The sequence below is a fragment of the Argiope bruennichi genome, chromosome X2, assembly GCF_947563725.1.
Source record: "Argiope bruennichi chromosome X2, qqArgBrue1.1, whole genome shotgun sequence".
Lineage (NCBI taxonomy): Eukaryota > Metazoa > Arthropoda > Arachnida > Araneae > Araneidae > Argiope > Argiope bruennichi.
Window position 1 is genome coordinate 125,997,069 of NC_079163.1, and position 21,469 is coordinate 126,018,537.

The 21,469-nt window shown below is 27.5% G+C and overlaps 2 protein-coding genes across 3 annotated transcripts in view; one reads left to right on the top strand and one right to left on the bottom strand.

Annotated features, from left to right (window-relative positions):
* The window catches only part of LOC129960299 (POTE ankyrin domain family member J-like), a 103,079-nt gene that overhangs the window by 78,017 nt on the left and 3,593 nt on the right, over positions 1 to 21,469 (top strand). The window contains exons 3-12 of the mRNA XM_056073623.1: positions 13,006 to 13,595; positions 17,120 to 17,170; positions 18,381 to 18,503; positions 18,645 to 18,725; positions 19,759 to 19,896; positions 20,337 to 20,397; positions 20,659 to 20,710; positions 20,854 to 20,950; positions 21,044 to 21,124; positions 21,235 to 21,427. Of these exons, the coding sequence (XP_055929598.1) occupies positions 13,006 to 13,595; positions 17,120 to 17,170; positions 18,381 to 18,503; positions 18,645 to 18,725; positions 19,759 to 19,896; positions 20,337 to 20,397; positions 20,659 to 20,710; positions 20,854 to 20,950; positions 21,044 to 21,124; positions 21,235 to 21,427 (1,467 nt within the window). The remainder of the gene's footprint in view (positions 1 to 13,005; positions 13,596 to 17,119; positions 17,171 to 18,380; positions 18,504 to 18,644; positions 18,726 to 19,758; positions 19,897 to 20,336; positions 20,398 to 20,658; positions 20,711 to 20,853; positions 20,951 to 21,043; positions 21,125 to 21,234; positions 21,428 to 21,469) is intronic.
* Positions 1 to 21,469, bottom strand: part of LOC129960300 (PIH1 domain-containing protein 1-like) — an 81,697-nt gene that overhangs the window by 51,016 nt on the left and 9,212 nt on the right. The window contains exon 1 of one of the 2 annotated variants that reach the window (XM_056073626.1): positions 9,178 to 9,517. The exons of the other annotated variant lie outside the window; for it this stretch is intronic. The gene's annotated coding sequence lies outside the window, so the exon portion shown is untranslated. Of the gene's footprint in view, positions 1 to 9,177; positions 9,518 to 21,469 lie in introns of those variants that run through there. 2 annotated transcript variants of the gene reach the window in all.

Below are 21,469 nucleotides of genomic sequence, written 5' to 3' on the forward strand. Positions count from 1 at the left end.
ACTCAGACTGATAGACAGGCAACCCTTTGCCGGATTTGGTCGAAAATTTGATAAAAATCTACATATTTGGGGGCAAATTCATGCGATCTCATCTTTTTCATTCCTTTTTTTTTTTAGTTGTTATGTTCCGATGTATACGGAGAGGTAGACACTCTCCATCGACGGATTTTATCCAAAATTATTAGAAATCAATAATATTGGTGGAAAGACCACATATCAAATTTCACAAGTCTAGCTTACTGCATTTTTGATTTAACACGTTCAGACTGACATAATTCCGGAATTGGTTTCTTCGGACTCAAGGACGAAAACATTATCAAAATTTCGAGGTCAATTTTTTTTAACGCTATATTTTTGTAAACGAGGGAGTAAAATTATATTATCAAATGAATAGGCAGGTAAATGAAATAAATCAAATAGATAAAAATTATCTAACAGCGAACTTGAGAAACCATCTTATTATCCGCTTAGCAAGAAGCATCTTCACACATCCAGTGATTACTTATCGCATTAACAGGGGAAAAAAAAAAAAAACTCTTTTAAGATCCGATTTCGCATAATCTCAAGAATTCTAATCATTAACCCTTACAGAAAGATCGTAGAATGAATTGCTCCCGTGAAAGATTTACACTTCATTTTCGGTCAAAGTTCGTAAAAAACGTTCAGTTGAGACAGCATCGTAAAAGTGCTGAACAGATGTGTGATAAAACCATTCGAGTAAAGGTTTTCCCTACGTCATCTATAAATTGTTGTCTATATCGCGACATTCTCCGTCAAATGTAGAAGTTATATGCTGTTTCGTTTGCATTCAACATCGGACAGTGCGGTGTAGTTGTAGAAAAGAACGTGTTTGGTTGTGGCACTGAATTAAGTGGATTATGTACGCTATGAATATTAGCGAGGGCATCAATACTTTGGCGGCCTTTGCAGAGATGTTAGATATTTTTGAATATGTGGGAGAAATTTTTTATGGAAGTAAGTAAAATAGTCATTGTAACATATTTATAAGTACTACTTTGAGTTTGTTACTGAATAACAGATAGTGATTAATGACTGTCATAAATTAATATTATTGGATTTGGATAAATCTTAGTTCTAGGCAGCAATATAGTAACCATATTTTACAAGAGGAATAAGAATTTACAAATAAGAATTAAGAAAAAAAAAATCTGAGTATAAAAACAGATTGGAAATAAAGAAATTTCCTTAATATATTTCCTAATTTCATAAATTTCAGTAAATTTCCTAATCCTAAATCAGTAAATCAGTAAAATCAGTAAATCAAAAATCCTAAATCAGTAAATTTCAAAGTCATACAAGGAAAATTTGAAGCTGACGAGACCATACGAAAAATTCTATTTACTAAAAAATTCGAATTAAAAACATATGGGTATTGAGTACAACTAGGGGGAAAAAAGGTATTTCATCTAACAATGGCAATAAACATTTATTTTTTCACATCTGATAGTTTTAAGTAATAGTAAATAAACAGGTAAATTTAAGAAATAAGATAATTATTATAATAAAAATTTCATATGATTTTAAGATTCTTAATTTCATACAGAAATAGTTTTAATAAATAATATATAACATGTTAGTATACAGTATATAACGTATTAGAAAATTTGTAAAGTAAAGCTCCAAAATAATCAATACAGTTCACATTAAACCAACTAAAAAATTTTTAGGAAATTAGAATTTCTTGTGGTTTTATTTTTTAAATACATTACCATGTAAAATAGCAGACGATGAACACCATATACAGATCTTATTTAAGTTACAAAAACAATTAAATACTAAGAAACATAGATATAAGAGAACAATATGAATGAAATTCATAAGAAAAATTTTCGCACTATTTTAGATTTAACTTAAGAGTTAACCAAATAAATTTACATTGCAGATATTTTAATATTATTTAATAGGAAATTCAAGAGACCACAGAAAAATTCGAATTAACCAAGTTCCTTTGTATTTTTTATGAAAAAAAAAAATCCTTTTCCTTATGAAAAACGAGTTAAAAAATTTATTGAATAGCTTTTGCAGGATTAACCACCTTCACTATTCTTAATAGAACAAAATAAAAGTATAAAGCTCAGGGACGTAGCAGGAATAAATGGCTGTCTTTTCATAGAATTTTTCCCCTCTTGATTATATTTGGCTTTAAGAATATATAATTAATTCATTAGTACTATGTCTTAGTGACATATTTGAAGACTAATGTCCAGAGCAATACTATAACCTTGTACAACCCTTGCTATGCTTCAAATAATTCCGGTAAGAGGATAAATACTTCAAACAATATCAATATCAATTGAATATCAATTTTATGAAAATGCAGTATGAAAGTAATTTTAATATGGAATACTACTGGAAAAAAAAATGGGTAAGCAAAAGGGTTCAACACAGTCTATTAATATTTTGAATGAATTCTTATTCCAAGAAAAAATTTATCACATCTCTATTTTATTTTACGTTACACTAGAAATATGATATGAACTAAAAAATCCAAGGGTGAAAAAAAGGTATAAAAATGATCGAATTTTGGTCTGACTAGCATAAAGAAAGAGGTACAAATGCATATTTGATTCTCTTTACTATGCTACGAAGCTCAACACAAAGTGTGCCATGCGTGTACATCCCTAATCTCTAATACTAATAAAGATGAAGGTATGTCAATTGGTGATCTACAGAGCAGACCGTTGGGTCTGGAGCTACACAGATATATTTTGGAGGATGGAAACATTCATCTCGGAGCCCCATTTCTCTTTATTTTTAAATTTGATTCAAATTTTAATTATTTAAATAATAAAGTCTAATATCGGTGTTTCTGAGTAATAATTTCCGAAAAAACTATCGCACAAAAATTATTTTTACACCATTTTAAAGTATAAGCATTTATTTTTCCAATGATACATCATACGATGTTTAAACTAATTTTTATGATTTTTTTAACTATCGTGATCTGCGGCCAAGGTCGTCCAAGGTGAAAGTTTTACGCACTCACCACACGAGACGAAAGAGAGAAAAATAAACAAGTATAATGGAGACGAAAAAGGGCGTAAAAGGGGTATTTCGTAGTTCACTCGCTGCGAGAAAAAAGACTTTTTTTATGCGAAATTTGAATATTCTAAGAAACTGTCTATTGATATTAAACTTAATAACGTGCGGGATTTTACATCAAATCTCTAATATTTTTCTAATTTGAAGCGACCAAAAAAAAAAAACTTTAGGAAACTACAAATAGAGTAGAACAAATAATGAAACATTAAATTAAAATAGTATTCAAATCATTTTTTTTTGTTCACAAAGACGTTTTATAAATGTATATACATTAAAACATTCTCTGATTTACATTACTATTTTTTTAAATACTCTCTAATATTGTATTAAATTATAAGAATACTTACATTTTTTTTTAAATTTTAAATAATACATTTTTTCTATTTGCATGCCTTTTCACTTGAAATCAAATTATATTTCAAATTGTTTCAATAATGTAACTAGAAATTTAAACCAATATTTGCGAAGTGAGAGTGGATTACTGCATTCATTTACAGTTTGTTAACAACAGATTTAATTCACCTAAGGTCGAATGTTGAAGTAAGAATCGATGTACCTCAGAAGAAGATCAATTTTTGATTCTTAATGTATGAAAATAATTGAATGCATTTTCGATTTTGGAATTAACCTAAAAAAAATCATTTAAAAGTTCATTTTTTTCCCCCCTTAGTATATACATTTTACTTGATTTATCGTGGCCACTAGTCTGAATCTTTAATTTTATCCATCGCCTGGCTCAAAAATAACAGTTATTAAGTTCAAAAATTTCAAATAAAATTCCATTTGTCTGATACCTTTCATTCCAAATTATTAGTATAAAGACAACTGGAAACAACTTTTAAATTTTATAACTAATTAAATGGGCGAGCCAATTAGCCGATGAAGGTAGATTTTATACCATAAAATCGCGAGAAGAAAAAAAAATCAAACTGCTTGCAATGGGAAGTGACCTCACTCTTCGACATTCTTTCTAGTCTTTCTAATAGTTTGCAACCCCTTCATTTAATCCAGGAAATGTATTTCCCTTCAAGAGAGGGGGTAAAACGAAATCTCATGGAATCAATTTCTTTTCAGACTCATTAGTTTCTATCCATTTGAAACAAAATATTTTCATTGCATGAAAGATATCTGCTCTGAGACTTAAAGCTTTGTTTATCAGCTTTTATTGAACGATAAAACAAAATCCACTTCAATGATTCGTTACTCACGATTTCAGGTGAATGGAATTTGGATGGTATCCAAAAATACAGTATAAATATTTGAGAGAAAGTCATACCAAAGTCACACAACTGCTTCCATTAGTTTGAACTATTAGCAACACTTATTAATGATTCATTTGTTTACATAAACTTTCGCACTGGCAATTTGGTTGACACCCTTTTTAATGAATGATGGATTATAGCGCAACTTGGATGATTGGAAAGTTTTTTATTTGATTTCGTTGAGGTCTTTTGAGTTTTCCTATGAACATAATGCAAAATATCCACGTTCATTTGAATTTATATTTGAACATTGTAAAATCATTAATGAATAATTTTTTAATATTTTTAATGCACTCGAAGGCTTTACAGTACACAATATATTCAATCGAAAAAGTAATAAAAATGTCCGACTTTAAACACAATAGTTGAGAATTGCACTGTTTATTTTGAAGTTATATTGAATGAGTTAAATGAATGAATCATTATATATGACTGCAAAATGTTGCAAACTCTTTATTAAAATTACAAATTTATTGAACTTATTGTTAAAAAAAATTAAATCTCTTAAAATTATCACCGCTTTATTTATTAATATATAATTTATAAATAAGCCTTAAGTTATTTTATTTATTAAATTATTAAATATGGAAAATAAATCCTTACTGTCAATTTTATCATAAAAATTATCGTTTTCTCTTACTGTGGGATTTTTTTTTTGGAATAAAATCTTATTTTGATTCCGTTATGGCTGAATTAAAATTGCTTATTGCTAATTTATAAATTTAATAATATTTATTAAACCTTTAAATATAAAAAAATAGAAGTTTAAAATCATTTTTAGCTTAAAAAAATAATAATTTCATCATCTATTTAAAAAAAAAATTAAACTTTTATTTTGGTCTCGTCAGGTCCAATCAAACCACTGTACTTTTTCTCTTCGAAAATGCGTATTTTCAGAATTTAAATATTTATCTAAGCAATTTTACATACTCCACCCAACATGTTCAGAAATTTTTAACGTTTGATATACATTTTTTCAAGGTCTAATATTTATCTTTAACAGATCTTATGATCCCGAGACTTCCGCGTTTTTCCATATGATAAAATCATTACTGCAGTTGACAAGTTGAGGATTAGTTCTCAGATGATTAAATAGCAAGCCGAAATTCCACCATGGCATTTTATAACACAAATATTTTTCATGAAATCATTTTATGTGCAAGCAAACAGCAATACTAATGTCGTTTAATGTGTCCATAAACACAACATTGAGAGTGCAAATATTATTTTAAGCGGGGTATTATGTAATGCTTTTCCAAAGTCATTAAATAAAAAATTAGAAATAGTTTAGATTAAAATTAGAATGAATTAAAAATTAGAAATATTGGCGTTCCCTCGCGATGAATCCCGAAAATATTATCGCACACAAGTAATTTTTACATGATTTAGAATTTAAAAAATTGTCTTTTTTATGGTACCCATTTAAACAAAATTGCTTCATTTTTTTAATTAGACTTCATTATTTGCCATGTTTCATCTAATATTTAATTGTGTGATTTTCTTCCATTGTTGAAAGCTAAAGAAGAAAGATTTTGCTAAATATCTGCGAAATTCACATACAGAAAGAGATATTACATTAATTCAAGACAACATGCACTTTGAAACATATTACCCAAACATGTTAGTTTCTGATGGCAATATGGTGCCCTGGGACTCTACTAAATTAGGAAGGTTTATGTGCTCGGCAAACAGAACAAGTGTTAAGCTATTAAAATAACACAATTTCAATGTCTGACAAAATTTTACATTTAAGTTTTGACGCTTAAATGAATATATTGTTAAGAGAATTAGGAACATCAAGTTATCCGCACGACATTCATTTAAATTAAACACAATCAATACTCCTACCGAACCAAGGGCGATTCGTTTCAAATAAAAGCCGCTCTAATGTACTTACAAGTTATAGATAACACCAAAAATCACTAATAAGCGCCGCCAGTTCTTATATAACAATTTAAGCTTTCCTCCGTTTTACACAGAATTTCATATTAATTTGAACACAGGAAAAAATCTTTTATGTACATGTATTTATTCAAAAGATTGTTACATTTTTAAAAATTAAGCCTCTTTCACTTACTTGTATACGAAATTGAAAAAGAGAATGTATTGTAATCGACAAAAAATTGGACGAGATTTTGACAAATCTCCACGTTATTCCGTTTATAGACTTTAAACCAAATTTGTAGATTTCTATCAAATTTTGAATAAAATTTATTCATAGGAAGTCTATCTGAGTACAAGTGAACAAGATAACTACAAAACGAAAAGAACTAGATGGATGAAATTTGGTACCCAGATTTAATATCTCAAGTTTAGACCCATATGAAATTTGTAGTCAAATTCACCAAGGAGTTAACCCTTTTTCGTGAATGTAAACGCAATAGCTCAGAAACGCAGTTACTTAAATAATTTAAATTTACTATGTAATCTTGTGACAACAATTGTAAATCTGTCAAATTTTGGTTTCAATCGGTCGAAAATACAGCGCCCATAACAATATATTCGATTATTTTAATGCCAGCATGAGCGAGTCATCGAAAAATATAGCATGTTGGCTTCAGTAAAAAAACTAGATTCATGCCAAAAATTTGTCTTTTGTCATTATTGTTCGCCAATAGCATACAGTTAATGCACAAATATCGAAGCACACAACTTTCATGGGTGAAAATAAAAATCCTTGCAATCAGGGCGTTCACGGACACGTTCAAGATCCATCATTTCATGCGGGGGGTGGGTGGTCAATAAAGCTTTTATTTGAGAGTATGCGAGAAGGTTTTGGGAAGGCCACTTCAGCAAATTAACATGCAGTAAAAGGACTTCATTGCATCTGAAAAAAAACACATTTCCCTCCTTTTCAGTTACTGTATAATGATGGAATAATATCTACAAAGTTGTTAAATATGTAAACAACATGGAAGTAACAAATATCCTCAAGATCGCAAAACTCATGGCATTTCATCGCATTCAGATATAGGTGAATGAACAGACAGAAGGTCAACCAATTGGAGAATATAATCCAAAATCTACTTCAGGTATGCAATTCTAGTAATAAAACTAAATATCAAAAACAAATAATTCTAATAAAAATATCAAACTAGTTCGTTTTTCAGAATTTCAAGTTCAGATTCAATTCATTTACACACATACAGGTAGAAGCACTTCCCGAGAATGGAATTCGTCCTAAAATTTGATAGAAATCGACAGTATTGATATAAATATAGCAGATTAAATTTCCTACATCTAACTTGTTGCAGTATCGCGTTCTCAGACTGACATACAGTGGAACTTCGCTCACCGAGCAGAATTCGTTCCCGAATGCGAACCACTCGTTAAGAGAAACGCATTTTTTCCGTTGGATTCCACGCACAATAGAAAAATTCATTCTGCTCCGAAAAAAATACTAACATAACTTTAGTTATGTTCATTTTATTTATAACGTATGATTTGTTTACAAGAAACTTGTCTAAATACATTTGTCGTTAGCTACGCTTCAAAATTTGGAGAAAATGAGACACAGCATTATCGTTAAATGAATTTGTAGCTTGTTCATTAGGGCGATGCTTCTCAACACGAGATGCAATCATTTTCCATGCTTTCAGCATCTCTCTTATTTCAATTGAAGGCCGCTATCTCCTCCTTTCTTACAAAATCTAATCCGCAGCTTTTTACTGTGACACAGAATGCAGCTCCATAAGCTCTTAGGTAGTTTTGTCTAAGTTCTTTCACCAGCTCTTTGATGTCTTTACTATCCACCTCTAGCCCAATAATCTTGTCGATTAAGGTTCCACAGGCATTTGCTCAAACAGCAGTCAAGTGAATAGCTAAACTCGCCTAGCAGCGGCTGAAGCCTCTATTGTGTCAGAACACTAGTAGAACAAGTAAACATCATAAATATCTACAGTCATTTGAAATTCAATTTAAAGAACAGAGCATAGCTGTTGCTGTTGCTATTGCTCCGATGACTTTTTTTTCAATTCAAAGAAGAAAAAACATTGAATTGACATTTTTTTTCCTAAACAAAGAAAAATTCGTCCGCGCTTATTCGCATATTTATAAGCAGAGTCAAATATAAATAATTTTGATATAAAAATTATTGCCTTTTAAATAATAAAACTAGATTTCAATAGTACAAAAAAGTTTTGACATTAATTTTCATTAAACGGTTTGCGCGTGCATCGCTTTATCGCAAGTTTATATTCTGAAACTCCAATTAAGCTTATCATTGATATTAAAATTCAATACTAGAATTTCGTGAAATACAATAATATCTCAAATATTCTATGGATTTTCATTTGAAATAAAGCGGCAAAAAATTCTGGTAGAGAATTTAATTGATATTTAAAATACGAGTTAGTTATTATCAATATGCGTAATAATACACCCGCAATTCAAGTTTCAGCATTGCAATTTAATATTTATAATCAGAAATTCATTTCCCACGTTCTTGTTTCAGTGAATATGCGAATTAGTATATGATGATAGCAGAGATATCGTATTTAATTGATACTGTTACACAATTGAGTCTTTCATGAACTGATCAAATGTATACTTATATCATTTTAACTTTTGAAAATTCCTTTTAAAATTAGCTACTTATAACAGTAATATTGCGAATATGCACAACGTAATAAATATATATAGAAAAGTGTTTTCCAAACTGTGTCAACATATATAGACAATTTAATCTGCTGAAAAATAGACTCATTATTGAGACGTTCCTAGTGGTCAACTATTAATAAAACTGGTTCTGGTTAACACGGAATAGAATAATGAAACAAATCAGAAGGTTTAACCATTTTAATAATGTATAAAAATAGTCATTATAGAGTAAACAGTATAAAAATATGCTTACTTTCGAATTTGTTACAAATCATATAATTATACTAGACACAATATGTAATCATCTCTCTTGAATAATTTAAAATATCAGTGACGCAGCATTCTGCTACGATGGTGAAAATGCTATTTCCTCTTTCGAAAACCTGAAGAGGTTCGACTGATTAGACGGTGGCAAACCTGCAGATAGCTACAGTTTCCTTTCCTGTTTCACACTTCGAAAGTCGATTTGTCACTAAACCAATACAAATATCAGCGTCAAGAGACACACACATTCATAGATAGGGTTTTGCTAGTTCGGAGGCAGTTCCTGTGTTAGATAAAAACCCGTGCGCTAAGTGCGTATGATGGAAAGAAACACTAAAATGTCATCTGGTAAGTTGGTTATTAGTTAATTTATAGAATATTTTCTTAATTTTCTGAAATCTGATTAAGTAGCATTATTATGAGGTGAATTAATTTTCTAATAAACGAAATTGATGCCGAAGTTACAAATAATCAAAATGGAAACATTCGTTTGTATATATGTTTGAGTTTCATACTTAGACAACTAAGAAATGCAATAAAGTAAGCTGATAAAACCCAGATGAATTTCTTACAACAGAGTCTCTGATTCTATAAGTTATAATCGCAAAAAATGTAAGTTATTTCTCAGATCGGATGGCAGATTCTGTCAAATTCGATAACACAAGTAAAAAGAAATAAAATTTCAAAAAGCTATATTTCATTAAAATTTACCTAATCGTTATAAAAAATAACCCATTGCATATGCCACTGGCATATGCTTATTGCTTTATTTAATTATTCTGTGCATACTTGAAGCAGATATTTATTTTATTGCACCGTTTATTAAAAATAAAAGAGAATGTGTATCTGATATTTTGTGTATTTTGACACTGTCTAGGACAAGTCATTAGATCGAGAACTATCAAATTCGGCATAGATATAATTTTGAAATGTGGGAATGTACAAATTGAGACCAAAATTATTATTATATTAAATACAAATTCAATGAAATTTTGATGTCATTCCAGCAGAAAGTCGATGTCAACAGTGGAAATAATTTAAGAAACTCTGGTTTAAAGAACCAGATTCGAAGAAATGGTATATCTTCGGGAAAAAATGTCGCATATTTATCAATTATATTGTATATTAAAATGCTTTTTATAAACCAGCGGGGGTGTCTTCTCTCCACTTTCTCATATGCTATCACAATAAAGCGAATGTCATATTTAATTTCGTGGTACATGAAAAAGAATTGAACGTGCACTTTGGATCTCTTCTCTTTCACCAAATGGTTCGAAAACTCGATAAAAGTAACAATTTCAAAAAACACACAAATCAAATTCTATTTATTTAGAACGTAGTGTTTTTACATTAGCACATTCACATATACATAAATAGAATAGACCTATAGAAAGTCAACTAGTTCACAAATTTTCTCCAAAATATATTTATACTCCAGTAATAAAACTATATGCCTAATTTCATATTTCTAGCTGATTAGGTATTTGAGTTGTCTTATTCTCATGTACATGAATGGGTAGATAGACTTCCCTGTGTACTAATTTCATCGAACATCTGACTGAAATTTAAAACTTTGGCATAATGATCACATTCAAATATCATTCTTCTCCATGAATTTTTAAATTACATTGCTCAAAGAGAGAAAAACAAACAAAACCCCCAAAAGTTTTTTTTAGACTCACGGAGGTAAATGTTTCTTCCATTGAAGGTTGAATTTTTGGATAAATATTATATTTCCCACATTTCATATACAAGAAAATTGAAAGATCATCAAAAAGTGTTTTTATATTCTAAATATATTCTTATATGAAAACCATGATTATATACATTATAAAGAAATTTTCTCCTTATCTATAAAGTTCTGCATTTATTTAAAATAAATGAAACATCTTGTCATAAATTAATAATGATTTTCACATTAAAATATGTGTTTAAGCCACACTCCCAACCATTCTCTTCCAGTCTTTCTAAATATGAAATTACTTTCACCAAATCTTGAGATGATATAATATTGAATCAATACAATCTTTACTCAATTTCAAGTAATATAAAGACACAGTTTTTAGAAAAATGGAATAGAATTTTATCTACAGAACAACTTTTTTGCCCTCCAACAAGAACACTATCAGAAATCACAAAAAATATCTTTTTGTTTTAAATCTGCAATGAGTAAGCCAGAAATTACATCAATCTGGTTCAGTAATTTCTCAAATCTATTTAGAATGTGTATTACTGGATCCGTACAATCATTTTTTAGGTGTTGGTTTTTTTTTTTTTTTTTTTTTTTTTTTTTGCCCCATTGCTTTAAATTTAATTGGATTTTGATTTCACTTAAAAATTACTTTAAGTTGTGATAGTTTTCTTCTAGCGTTATTCCATTGAAACTAAAAAAAGGTTAATATGCTTCCTGTCCCAATTTTTTGATAAAATTAATGCTGCAATCTTCTCTTAGACAGTCGATAACACCAATTAGACACTTCATCTATAAAAGCACTGAAAATATTTATAAACTACGAAATAATTCTTTCTTTTCTTCAAAATTTTAAATAAAAAATTTGCTATTTATATGTAGCAAACTGTGTACTTTACTTATCTCAATGAAATAAAAATAGTTGAAATACAAATATACAGAATAATGAATTAAAAATTTAGTTCACAGGGGTAGATAATTGCTTAATAAACTATTAAAATTATTCTATTATTTTATATACACATGTAATCTTGTTGAAAACATCGGTATGATCAAATCACACAGATATTTATTACAAGAAACAGTTTAAAAAAACAAACATTCTGAAGAGAAGAACATATCAACAGAGAAAATTACTTTACATAATGTTCATATCAGTTCACATAATGTGAAATGAAACATATATAACAGATTTATAAACTGGTTTTACAATAAGCTTAAATGAAAAATTGCTAACAGCCAAAATTATATTTAAAGAAAAAAATTTATCACCCTGATAGTCGAAACAAGTGAATTTTCATTACATTTTACCAATCTGAAACTTTTTACTGACGTCCCAAAAATAAGAATATATTATAAAAACTTAACTCAGAAACTTAAACTCAATTACAGTTGTAATATTCACAAATGCCTCCTAATAATATTCATCATTTAGTTTAAAGTAAGTAGTCAGCTTGTTGTCACATATTTGCAGCTTTATAAAGATATAAATTTTGTTTTCAAAGAACAGTTGCATAATGATCGTTTTAAAAAAAGTTGAGTTCTTATATTAAATAATATATTATTTGATGAAATTTCAATAATTTTTTAAGAAAATAACTTGTAATTTTATTTATTATACCTTATAAACTTTAGTTTTATGCTGGCATAATGTGTATTTTATTAATTTTTGCTGTATACTGTCATAAAGCAGAATTTTTTCTATTTATTTAAGCTTTACATAACATAAACTGACATAAGGCATTATTGTTTTATGCTTCTTTTTCCCAGTCAGATTTATTTTTTTATAAGAAGAATTTCTTTTAATATAATTCTCCTTTTGCATGAAATCTTTTAGATATTTATAAATCAATATTTAGTTGTATGAAACTTGATGGGCGTTTTTATCTTTAACAATCAAACACATATGTTTATATGTAAAGAATATTAAGTTCTCCAAAATTTATTAACTCAAATATTAAGAGTGTGCATCCACAGTCTAAATCTTAAAACTACATATCTAAAAGCAGATTATTTATATGCATAAAGAAAAGTTTTATGATTTAATTTGCTTTAAACACTATTATTATGTATGTTTGCTACCTTCTGATGTAATTTTAATATGCCTGTACTTTTCAAATTATATAGCATATTCAAGTCAGTGTGTGAATAATAAAGAGGAAAAAAATAGTCCCATGGAAGAATGGACAACAGACTCTTCACAGATTTGTACAAATACTGAAAATGACTCCGAAACAAGAGAAAGTGTATCTTCACTTTCTTCAACATCAATTGATATCAACATTTTAGAAGATCATCCAATGATAGATACACTTGATGCTTCACAAAGAACTGAAGAACTACTTAATGTAACTTCAATATCAACAGAAAAAGCCAAGTCTATAAACTCGGATGATGAATCATATCATAGTTGCTCATTATTAGAATGTAACAGTCCTAGTCCTAGTTTTACAAATATAAATACATATGCACACAAGAACGATTTACTTGATATTTCTCCTGAAAATAGAACTAACGAAATTAATGGCAACCACATTAAGGAACCTACAAGTATATTAAAAAGTAATGATATGAACAGAGACGTAGAAAATGCGAATGTATTAATGAAGGAAAAGAATGGATCGTTGAACTCTATTAAGATAACTACTTTAAATGAAAATGAGGATCAAGCTGAAATTCATGGAGTAAAGAAATTCACAACAGCATCTTGGAATCTAGTAAGTACAGATAAAGAAATGCATTATACTGTGTTTAAATTCTGCTTGAAGCAATTTTATAGTTTTTCACTATTCTCAAAAGTGAAATATGCTTTCCTTTCATAGTGATCTAATGACTCTAGCCGGAGAGTGAATGAATAACTAAATAAAGACCTAAATAGAATAGTGAAAGTAAAATATTTCTAAATGATTCTACAATTCTGTACTAACTAACAATTTGCATTAAATTCAGAAATAATCGAATATTTCAAAAAATTGAGTTTATGGTACACATTTTTAATTCTAAGCTATTTAGAATATGATGAAACCAGATTAGTCCAATAATATGACATTATCAAAATATTTATGGTTTGAAAATGCTTATCTAAAGAATAAATGCAAGTGTTAATAATATAGAAAATATTTGACAAATACTCAATTAAATAAATACAAAATACCAAAGAACATGTAAAAATATTAATTTCCCATAGTCATTTTAAAGCCTGTATCTTTTTTCTATAACCATAATAGTAATATGTATTACAAATGTGTTAGTATTAAATTTACAATTTACAATATAATAAAATTTTAAATATAAATAAGTGAAACCTAGAAGTTGCAGCACTTTTAATCCAACAAATTTCATAGCTTGAACAATTAAAATTACCAATATATAGCAATAGAATTAATTGACTGTTTGTTTAAATGTCTGTATGACACAATCTAAAATAAATAAAACATACATAAAACTTGGATAATTTATTAAATTTTAATTTTTTGTGATTTTTCCTTCAGTGCAGTTTTTTTTTTTTTACACCTAAATTACTTTTTATTTATCTCACGGTACTAATAATTGAGAGAATAATCATACACAAAATGAATTATATATAAAGTAAACCAATTTTTTTTACGTAATAGTTTTAAAGTATTAAAACTGAACATATGTCAGCATTAAATATGTTTAAATTTTTTCATATGTATCACAGGATAGGAGAGATGTTATATGATTTAAATTTTATGCATACAAAATTTAATTCAGTGTTCTCATTTGGCTTTTATCAGTCTTGCTAAAACATAGCAGAAATGCGCACAAATTTAGATATACTACTTTAGTTACAATGTAATATTCTAGAGGTCACTAAGCAGGCCTTTTTTTTTTTTTTTATGAATAAAAATTTTCTAGACATGCTGCAAAAAATGAATGGTATGATTTCATTTTATGTTCCAAAATATTTCTTAGATTAATAATTAAGATTAAAGATAGTTATGGTTAATTACGTTTCTATACAGAATGATTCTAAAATCATAGAATGAATGAATTTTATGAGTAGGATGAGTATACAGAAGAAAGTTATTTTTACAATAGAACATTGCAATCACAAACACAAATGACAACTATGACCAGAGACTCTTTGCCTACACAAAAGAACTTGAGGGCAACACAGATTTAAAGGATTACAAATTCACAACAGAACAATCATGTGGTTAGTTAAACGAAAATATTGCAAGTCATATGCATCATGACAAATACAGAAGAAAGTAGAATGCAATATTAACAACAAACATTTAGTGCACTTAAAATAAATCTTAAAGTATTTACCAATCTAAAATTATGTTGTTTTGCTATTGTTAAATTGTCCATCAAACCTGTGTTGTATATTTTATCTGATGTAACCTTTTCTTTTACTTAATTTCCTAGTAAAAAGTCATCTGTAGCAATTACTCTTCACATTAGCAACTGATGAAGCTAACAGCCCATTCTTAACCACAGACATCCTTCCTCTCTTTTTTATTTCTTGCTATCTCTATTCCATTTGCATTACTTATTTCTCTTATTTTCAAATATTTGCATGAAGGAAAATGCTTTTGGCATGGTTATATCAGCTATTATTTTTTTCCTACTATCAATCACTTATTCAAATAAAAAAAAATATAAATAAATTTCAGAATGTGAGGAAATAATACATATTTTGGAGTAATTTTGTAAATCTATCCACCAGTGTTTATAAATGCCTGCAAAATAGTCTTGTCAATACATTTGCTTAAGCATAATTTTATTTTGATGTAGCTAAATTGAATACAGAACAAATGTTAGCTAATGAACAATATTGATGCAGAAACATGAGCATTTTGCATCAAATATAAGAATTTTTGCTTAAAACAAGTTAACAACTTTATTTTATTTATTTATGTATTTATTTTTGAAAATGCATATTTTATACTGATGATATATATTTTGTAGCAGTTCTGGATTTTAAAATGATGAGCTGCCATTGCATTGTACTGATATTTAACTATGGTTATAGTCAGGTTATAAAAATATATATTTTAAATTACAAAGTGGTTATAATAAAATTTCCACTTTGAAATGATTGTAAAAGGAAACTAGACCAAATGTCATCAAACTTGGTAATAGTTTAAAGAAGCTCATGAGAATTTCTTTTCCACAAAAAAAAAAAAAAAAAAAAAAAAACTCAACACCAGGGGAGAAATGGTGCTGTATGCAATATTGTTAAGCAAAATAGGACATGAAGACATTGGTGTAAAATGGGTTTAATCATTTCTGAAACGTGTTACAAGGCTTGTTCAATGTGGCATTCACCATTTTCTGGAAGCAAATTAAATTGCATTACTGTATTCTCAACAGTGGCTCTTAGCATATCAGGAGGAAAGTTACTCACATGTCAGTATATTGCTTCTTTCAGTTCCACCAAATTGTTTAAATTATCACCATAAACAGTACTTTTGAGATAACACACATTGAACATGCTTTGTAACACATTTCAGAAACTATTAAACTCATTTTAAACTGATATCTTCATGTCCTATTTTGCTTACCAATAATACATACAATGCCATTTCACACCTGGTGGTGAGTTTTTGAACTTTTTTGTTTGGAGGCAGAAAAGAAATTGCCATGACCTCCTATAAATTATTTTCAAGTTTGATAACATTTGGTCCAGTAGTTTTAATTTTATAACAATTTCAAAGTGGAACTTTAACTATAACCACCCTGTATATCTATATGATTATTAACATGGAATTATAATTTTTTTTCAGAATGTAAGTACATTTCAAATGAATAGTGACAAAAATTATTGGACTGTTTGACTCAAGTAGGCAATTAAAAATTATAAAATACACAATTCAGGTTAAAACCTGATGAAGCTTCACGTTAGCACAAAAAGACATTAGAAAAGGTGCAATAACAAATATGTGTTTATATAGTTTCAATATCTAAACAATAAGTTTTGGTAACCTTGTAAGCGAAACTAATTCTTAATCAATTGATATTTATTACTATTCACAGATTCAAGACATATCTAGTCTAAGAAATAACTATGGATGATCCTACATACTACTTGAAAACTTAAATATACTACTACACTATTTATTATAATTTGATGACTGTGATTTCTAATTTTTTAAAATTTAATGAAATTAATATTATAACATCAAAATTTAATATTTCTCAACATTTAATTTTAATGATTTCATTTCTAAGATAATATACATAAATGCACATTTTATTTTAATTCTTATAGGAAGCTATTGTGGATTCATTATACACTCTTCCAGAGCCTAGAATATCAAAGGTAAGACTACATAATTTAATTAATTCAAATCGCTATTGCTATATTGCTATAATTATAAAAATATTGAATGTATTTACCTTATTGTTCTTCTTTACTCAAATAAAAAAAATTACTAAATGGAAAGATAGTAAATTTGAAAATTTCAGTGTGTGTGTGCATAGACACATTTGCACTTGAAAGATTAACATTTGGGAAGCATAAAATATTATATTCAGGATTTTCGGCTATTCTATCACTCAAGATTTCAAAAACAATTTTACTTCAAGTTGAGCAAATTTTGCTTCAAAAGCAAATAAAGACTTTAGCATGATTACAAGAATTACACTTTAAAGAGGCAAGAACTAAAGATAGCAGCACAGTTCACATTTACTTATAAGTATGAGGTAGATTCATGGTTTAGAGAAGAGACTGTTTATCAATTTTATTTTAAAGTCTTAAAGAAGATTAAAAATAAAAATTAATGAATAATCAGAAATAAAAATGAAATATTTTATATTAATTTAAAATCAATTTATCCCATATATGTAAATATTATACATAAAAAATATAAATATGGTATACTAATCATTTCCAATTTCGTTTCAACACTTTCCAAAATAAATATTGTAAAATATACTAATGTATAGTTATATTGAAGTTTAATATAGAATTTGCAGAAAATTATATCACTCATGGTGGCATTTAAAAAATTGATAACTTCATTAAGATTAAATTCTAATTACCTTATACTTTTTTTTTTTTTTTTTTTTACTTTTCAATTACATAAGAACTCTAGTTATTTAGATCACTAAGTTGATTGCTTTGAGTAAAATAAATAAATCTGTAAACACAAACTTTGTGAGTAAAAACAAATAAATGATAAAGCAAAACAACTGACTTTGATAAATATGTTCAAAGTAGGGTAGTGTTATTTTAATACAGAATTAATTATAGAAAATGTAAACGAAATTGTTTTTGTAGTCATTAAATTAATATTTTATTCATATTTTTTTTTTCTTTTCCTCCCAAGAAATAGTCACCCTTTTATGTCAATTATCTCAGTATCTGATTTTATCCTAATTATATATATATATATATATATATATATATAATTGGGGGCTCTATTGTATAACAAATTTAATTTCCAAATAATGAAATAATTTATTCATTAAATTAAATAAATAATTCTAATTAAATAAAAAGTCTAATAAATTATAAATGTTACCTTTAGGAACATCCAGTTGAAAAAAAATTTTGCAAGGAGGTCTTAGTGTTGTCTCAAGGTGCCTTTTCTAAATATCCTGATGGATACTACACACTGAAACTTCAACAGCAGTTCATAGTAATAAAGCAGGTAACTATAATTTAGTATCTTTTAAAGCCCAGTTTCTTTTTTTATTTCCAATGTTCAATGTGCCTCTTAAATTCCTGGAATATATATATATATATATATATATATATGCAGTACCAACTTTTGAGTTTTTTAAATTTTCAGGAAAATAATGTATTGCTGGAACTACTTTTAAAATATACAGACATCTTTGTAAATAGAAATATCCTGCAACTGGATAATAAAGTAAGTTTTCATAAAATATTTATAAATCTTGCTAAGTATTAGAAATTATTTTTCAATATATTTATTTGCTTTACTCAATCCTGTAATTTTGAAGACATGTTAGTTTTTAAGACACATGTGATAATATTGTTCTGCAAGTAGATAACAAGAATCTTGTTAGTATTATCATTTTCTAAAGCTTCAAACACTAACATGAGGATATTAGATGTATGATCAAATTAAATGCCAACTAAAACCATATACATGAAAGATTTTTCACAAAAACAGTAAACTTTTAATTCTGTAACCACAAGTTAATACTCTGCAAATAGAATTCTGCAAAATTAAAATTAGTATGCACAACAAATATGCACTTTTACCAAGTTTTCCCCGTTTATTTGCTCATAGAAGATATTACAAAGGCATAACAAATTAAATTAGATTAAACTGTTATTGCTAATGAAGAAATAATCATTCACAAATAATTAGATATAAATAGGTTTTCTAATGTTACATTATTCTGATCCTAAAACATATCCATCTAACGGTTCTATCTTAATTCTAAAATTAATAATAATTAATTCTAAATTAATAATGTCTATAGAAGATTTAGTGTTATATTCAAAATTTCACTAATCTCTTTACTTAGTTTCCAGTTTAGTAGCAGACAAATACTAACAATGATCTTTTAATCAAGCAATAAATTTAAAGGACCCCCCCCCCCAATATGAACTTAAACCTGTGCAAATGCGAAAGTTACACATATATTTCATTACATGAAATGGTGTTTTATTTCCTTAAAACTACAAAGTAATAAACAATTTTCAATTTGCTTACAATATATTTATTATTTTTCCTTGAAATTGTACTGGTGAATCAAGAGTAAAATAGTTTCTTTGAAATCATTCATGTAACTATATATTTAAGGAAATAATAAGTTTTCTTCCCCCCCCCCCCTTCTTTTTATCGAAAACAAAAATAATGACTGTAGATTCAACAGCTGGTGAAAGCAAATGAGCATAAAATAAAATGTATTTCATTTTTTGTTCTTTAGATAGGAAGAAGTGTGTACATTAAATGCACTACACAAGAAGAAGCAACAGAAATGAAAGAAGAAATACAGAAATATTGTTCAGGATGTTGGGCAGCAGAACAAATTAACCTTGTTCATTATCCTCTTAAATACCATCAGGTGAGTTCAGGTTTATTCATAAAAACAGAATGTAAACAAACAACACTGATGGCATTCCACTGACACTTGAATTGTATTTTAGTATCAATAAAGCATATTAGGGACGTATCTTATCTTGTTTAATTTAACTTTTATTTCAGTTGCTACACATTTACTAATATGATAAGAATTGACTTGTATTTGGAATTTTTCCAAAACAATACATCAAATAAAGTATCCTTCAGAGACTTCTGAAAACATTATTATTTATATAAACATTATATTTATAGAAATGCTTTTTAAGTAGGAATGATATGCTTACTGATGCATGTTTAGTTAAATGATCATTCCTATCAAATAAGGATACAATAAATATATTAAATACCTGATAGTGTAATGGTCAGAAACAAAATCATAAAACAATGATAATTTTTACTGAAAATACAAAAATTTAATTACAGAATGTCGTAATAATTGACCTTGGAAGTTGCTCAACCAGAGCTGGAATTCTGATGGATCAACGTAAGTGTAAATTCACCTTTTTAAAACGATAGTTTTTTTAATACCAAGATTTTTTTTAATTCCATTAATTTATTTTAAGTTCAAAATTTAATTGTGAGATTCTGTTTAAAAATAATCATCACCAATCTTGAATTATTGACTAATATCATAGCTACTACTTCATTATTAGTGTAATATTTGTTTTATTTAATTGAATTCAGTGTTCTGACATGAGTTATGTGTGACACATCTTGTTAATGTTAATTATTTATTTTTTTATAGCTACATTACCCTTCCTTTTCTTTCCTAGTGTATGTGCCATTGATAAAGTAACGTAAGTACATATTTTTTTTTAATTGAATGTAATATTTATTTTTGAAGACGAAAGATAATCAAATTACTGATTAACTGAATTGAATTTTAAAAATAAATCAATTCAGAAAAAAGTTAATACATTTACATTAAAAATAATTCCAGAGGCAACCATGTATATGGAAAAGAAGCTCTTCAACATGATATCAGACAAAATTCAAATCTATCATTCCCTTTGCGACCATCAATTAAAATAATAAAGGTAAGAAAATATTAAAATTAATAATTAGTAAATAGAAGAAATATACAGATAATATTATTAAAAATTAAATAAATGTGTTTTGATAATTTACAGCATAGTCTAGATGTAAGTTTAGTAGGAGGCATCTTCAAACAGATAATCAAAGACTTAAAAGTAGATCCTACTAATTACACAGTAAGTTTTAGATCTTATCTAGCATTATTTAAGGCGTACTGAAATCAAAAATATTTTTTGCATTAAATTCAATTATTTTAGCAAATTGTTCTCTTTTTTTTTAATATTAGATTCAAGTTTGTTTACCAAGAACCATTAGCATCCAAGATCAAAACACACTAGTGAAACTGCTGTTAGAAGATATGAATGTTCAATCAGTCAGCTTAACACATCAAGCTATTCTCACACTATATGCCCACAACGTTAGTACAGGTATTGTAGTGGACATTGGTGACAGAATGGATATTTTACCAGTAGTTGATGGTATGTTGAATTTTTCTTTTACCGCTGTGAGTAATTATCATT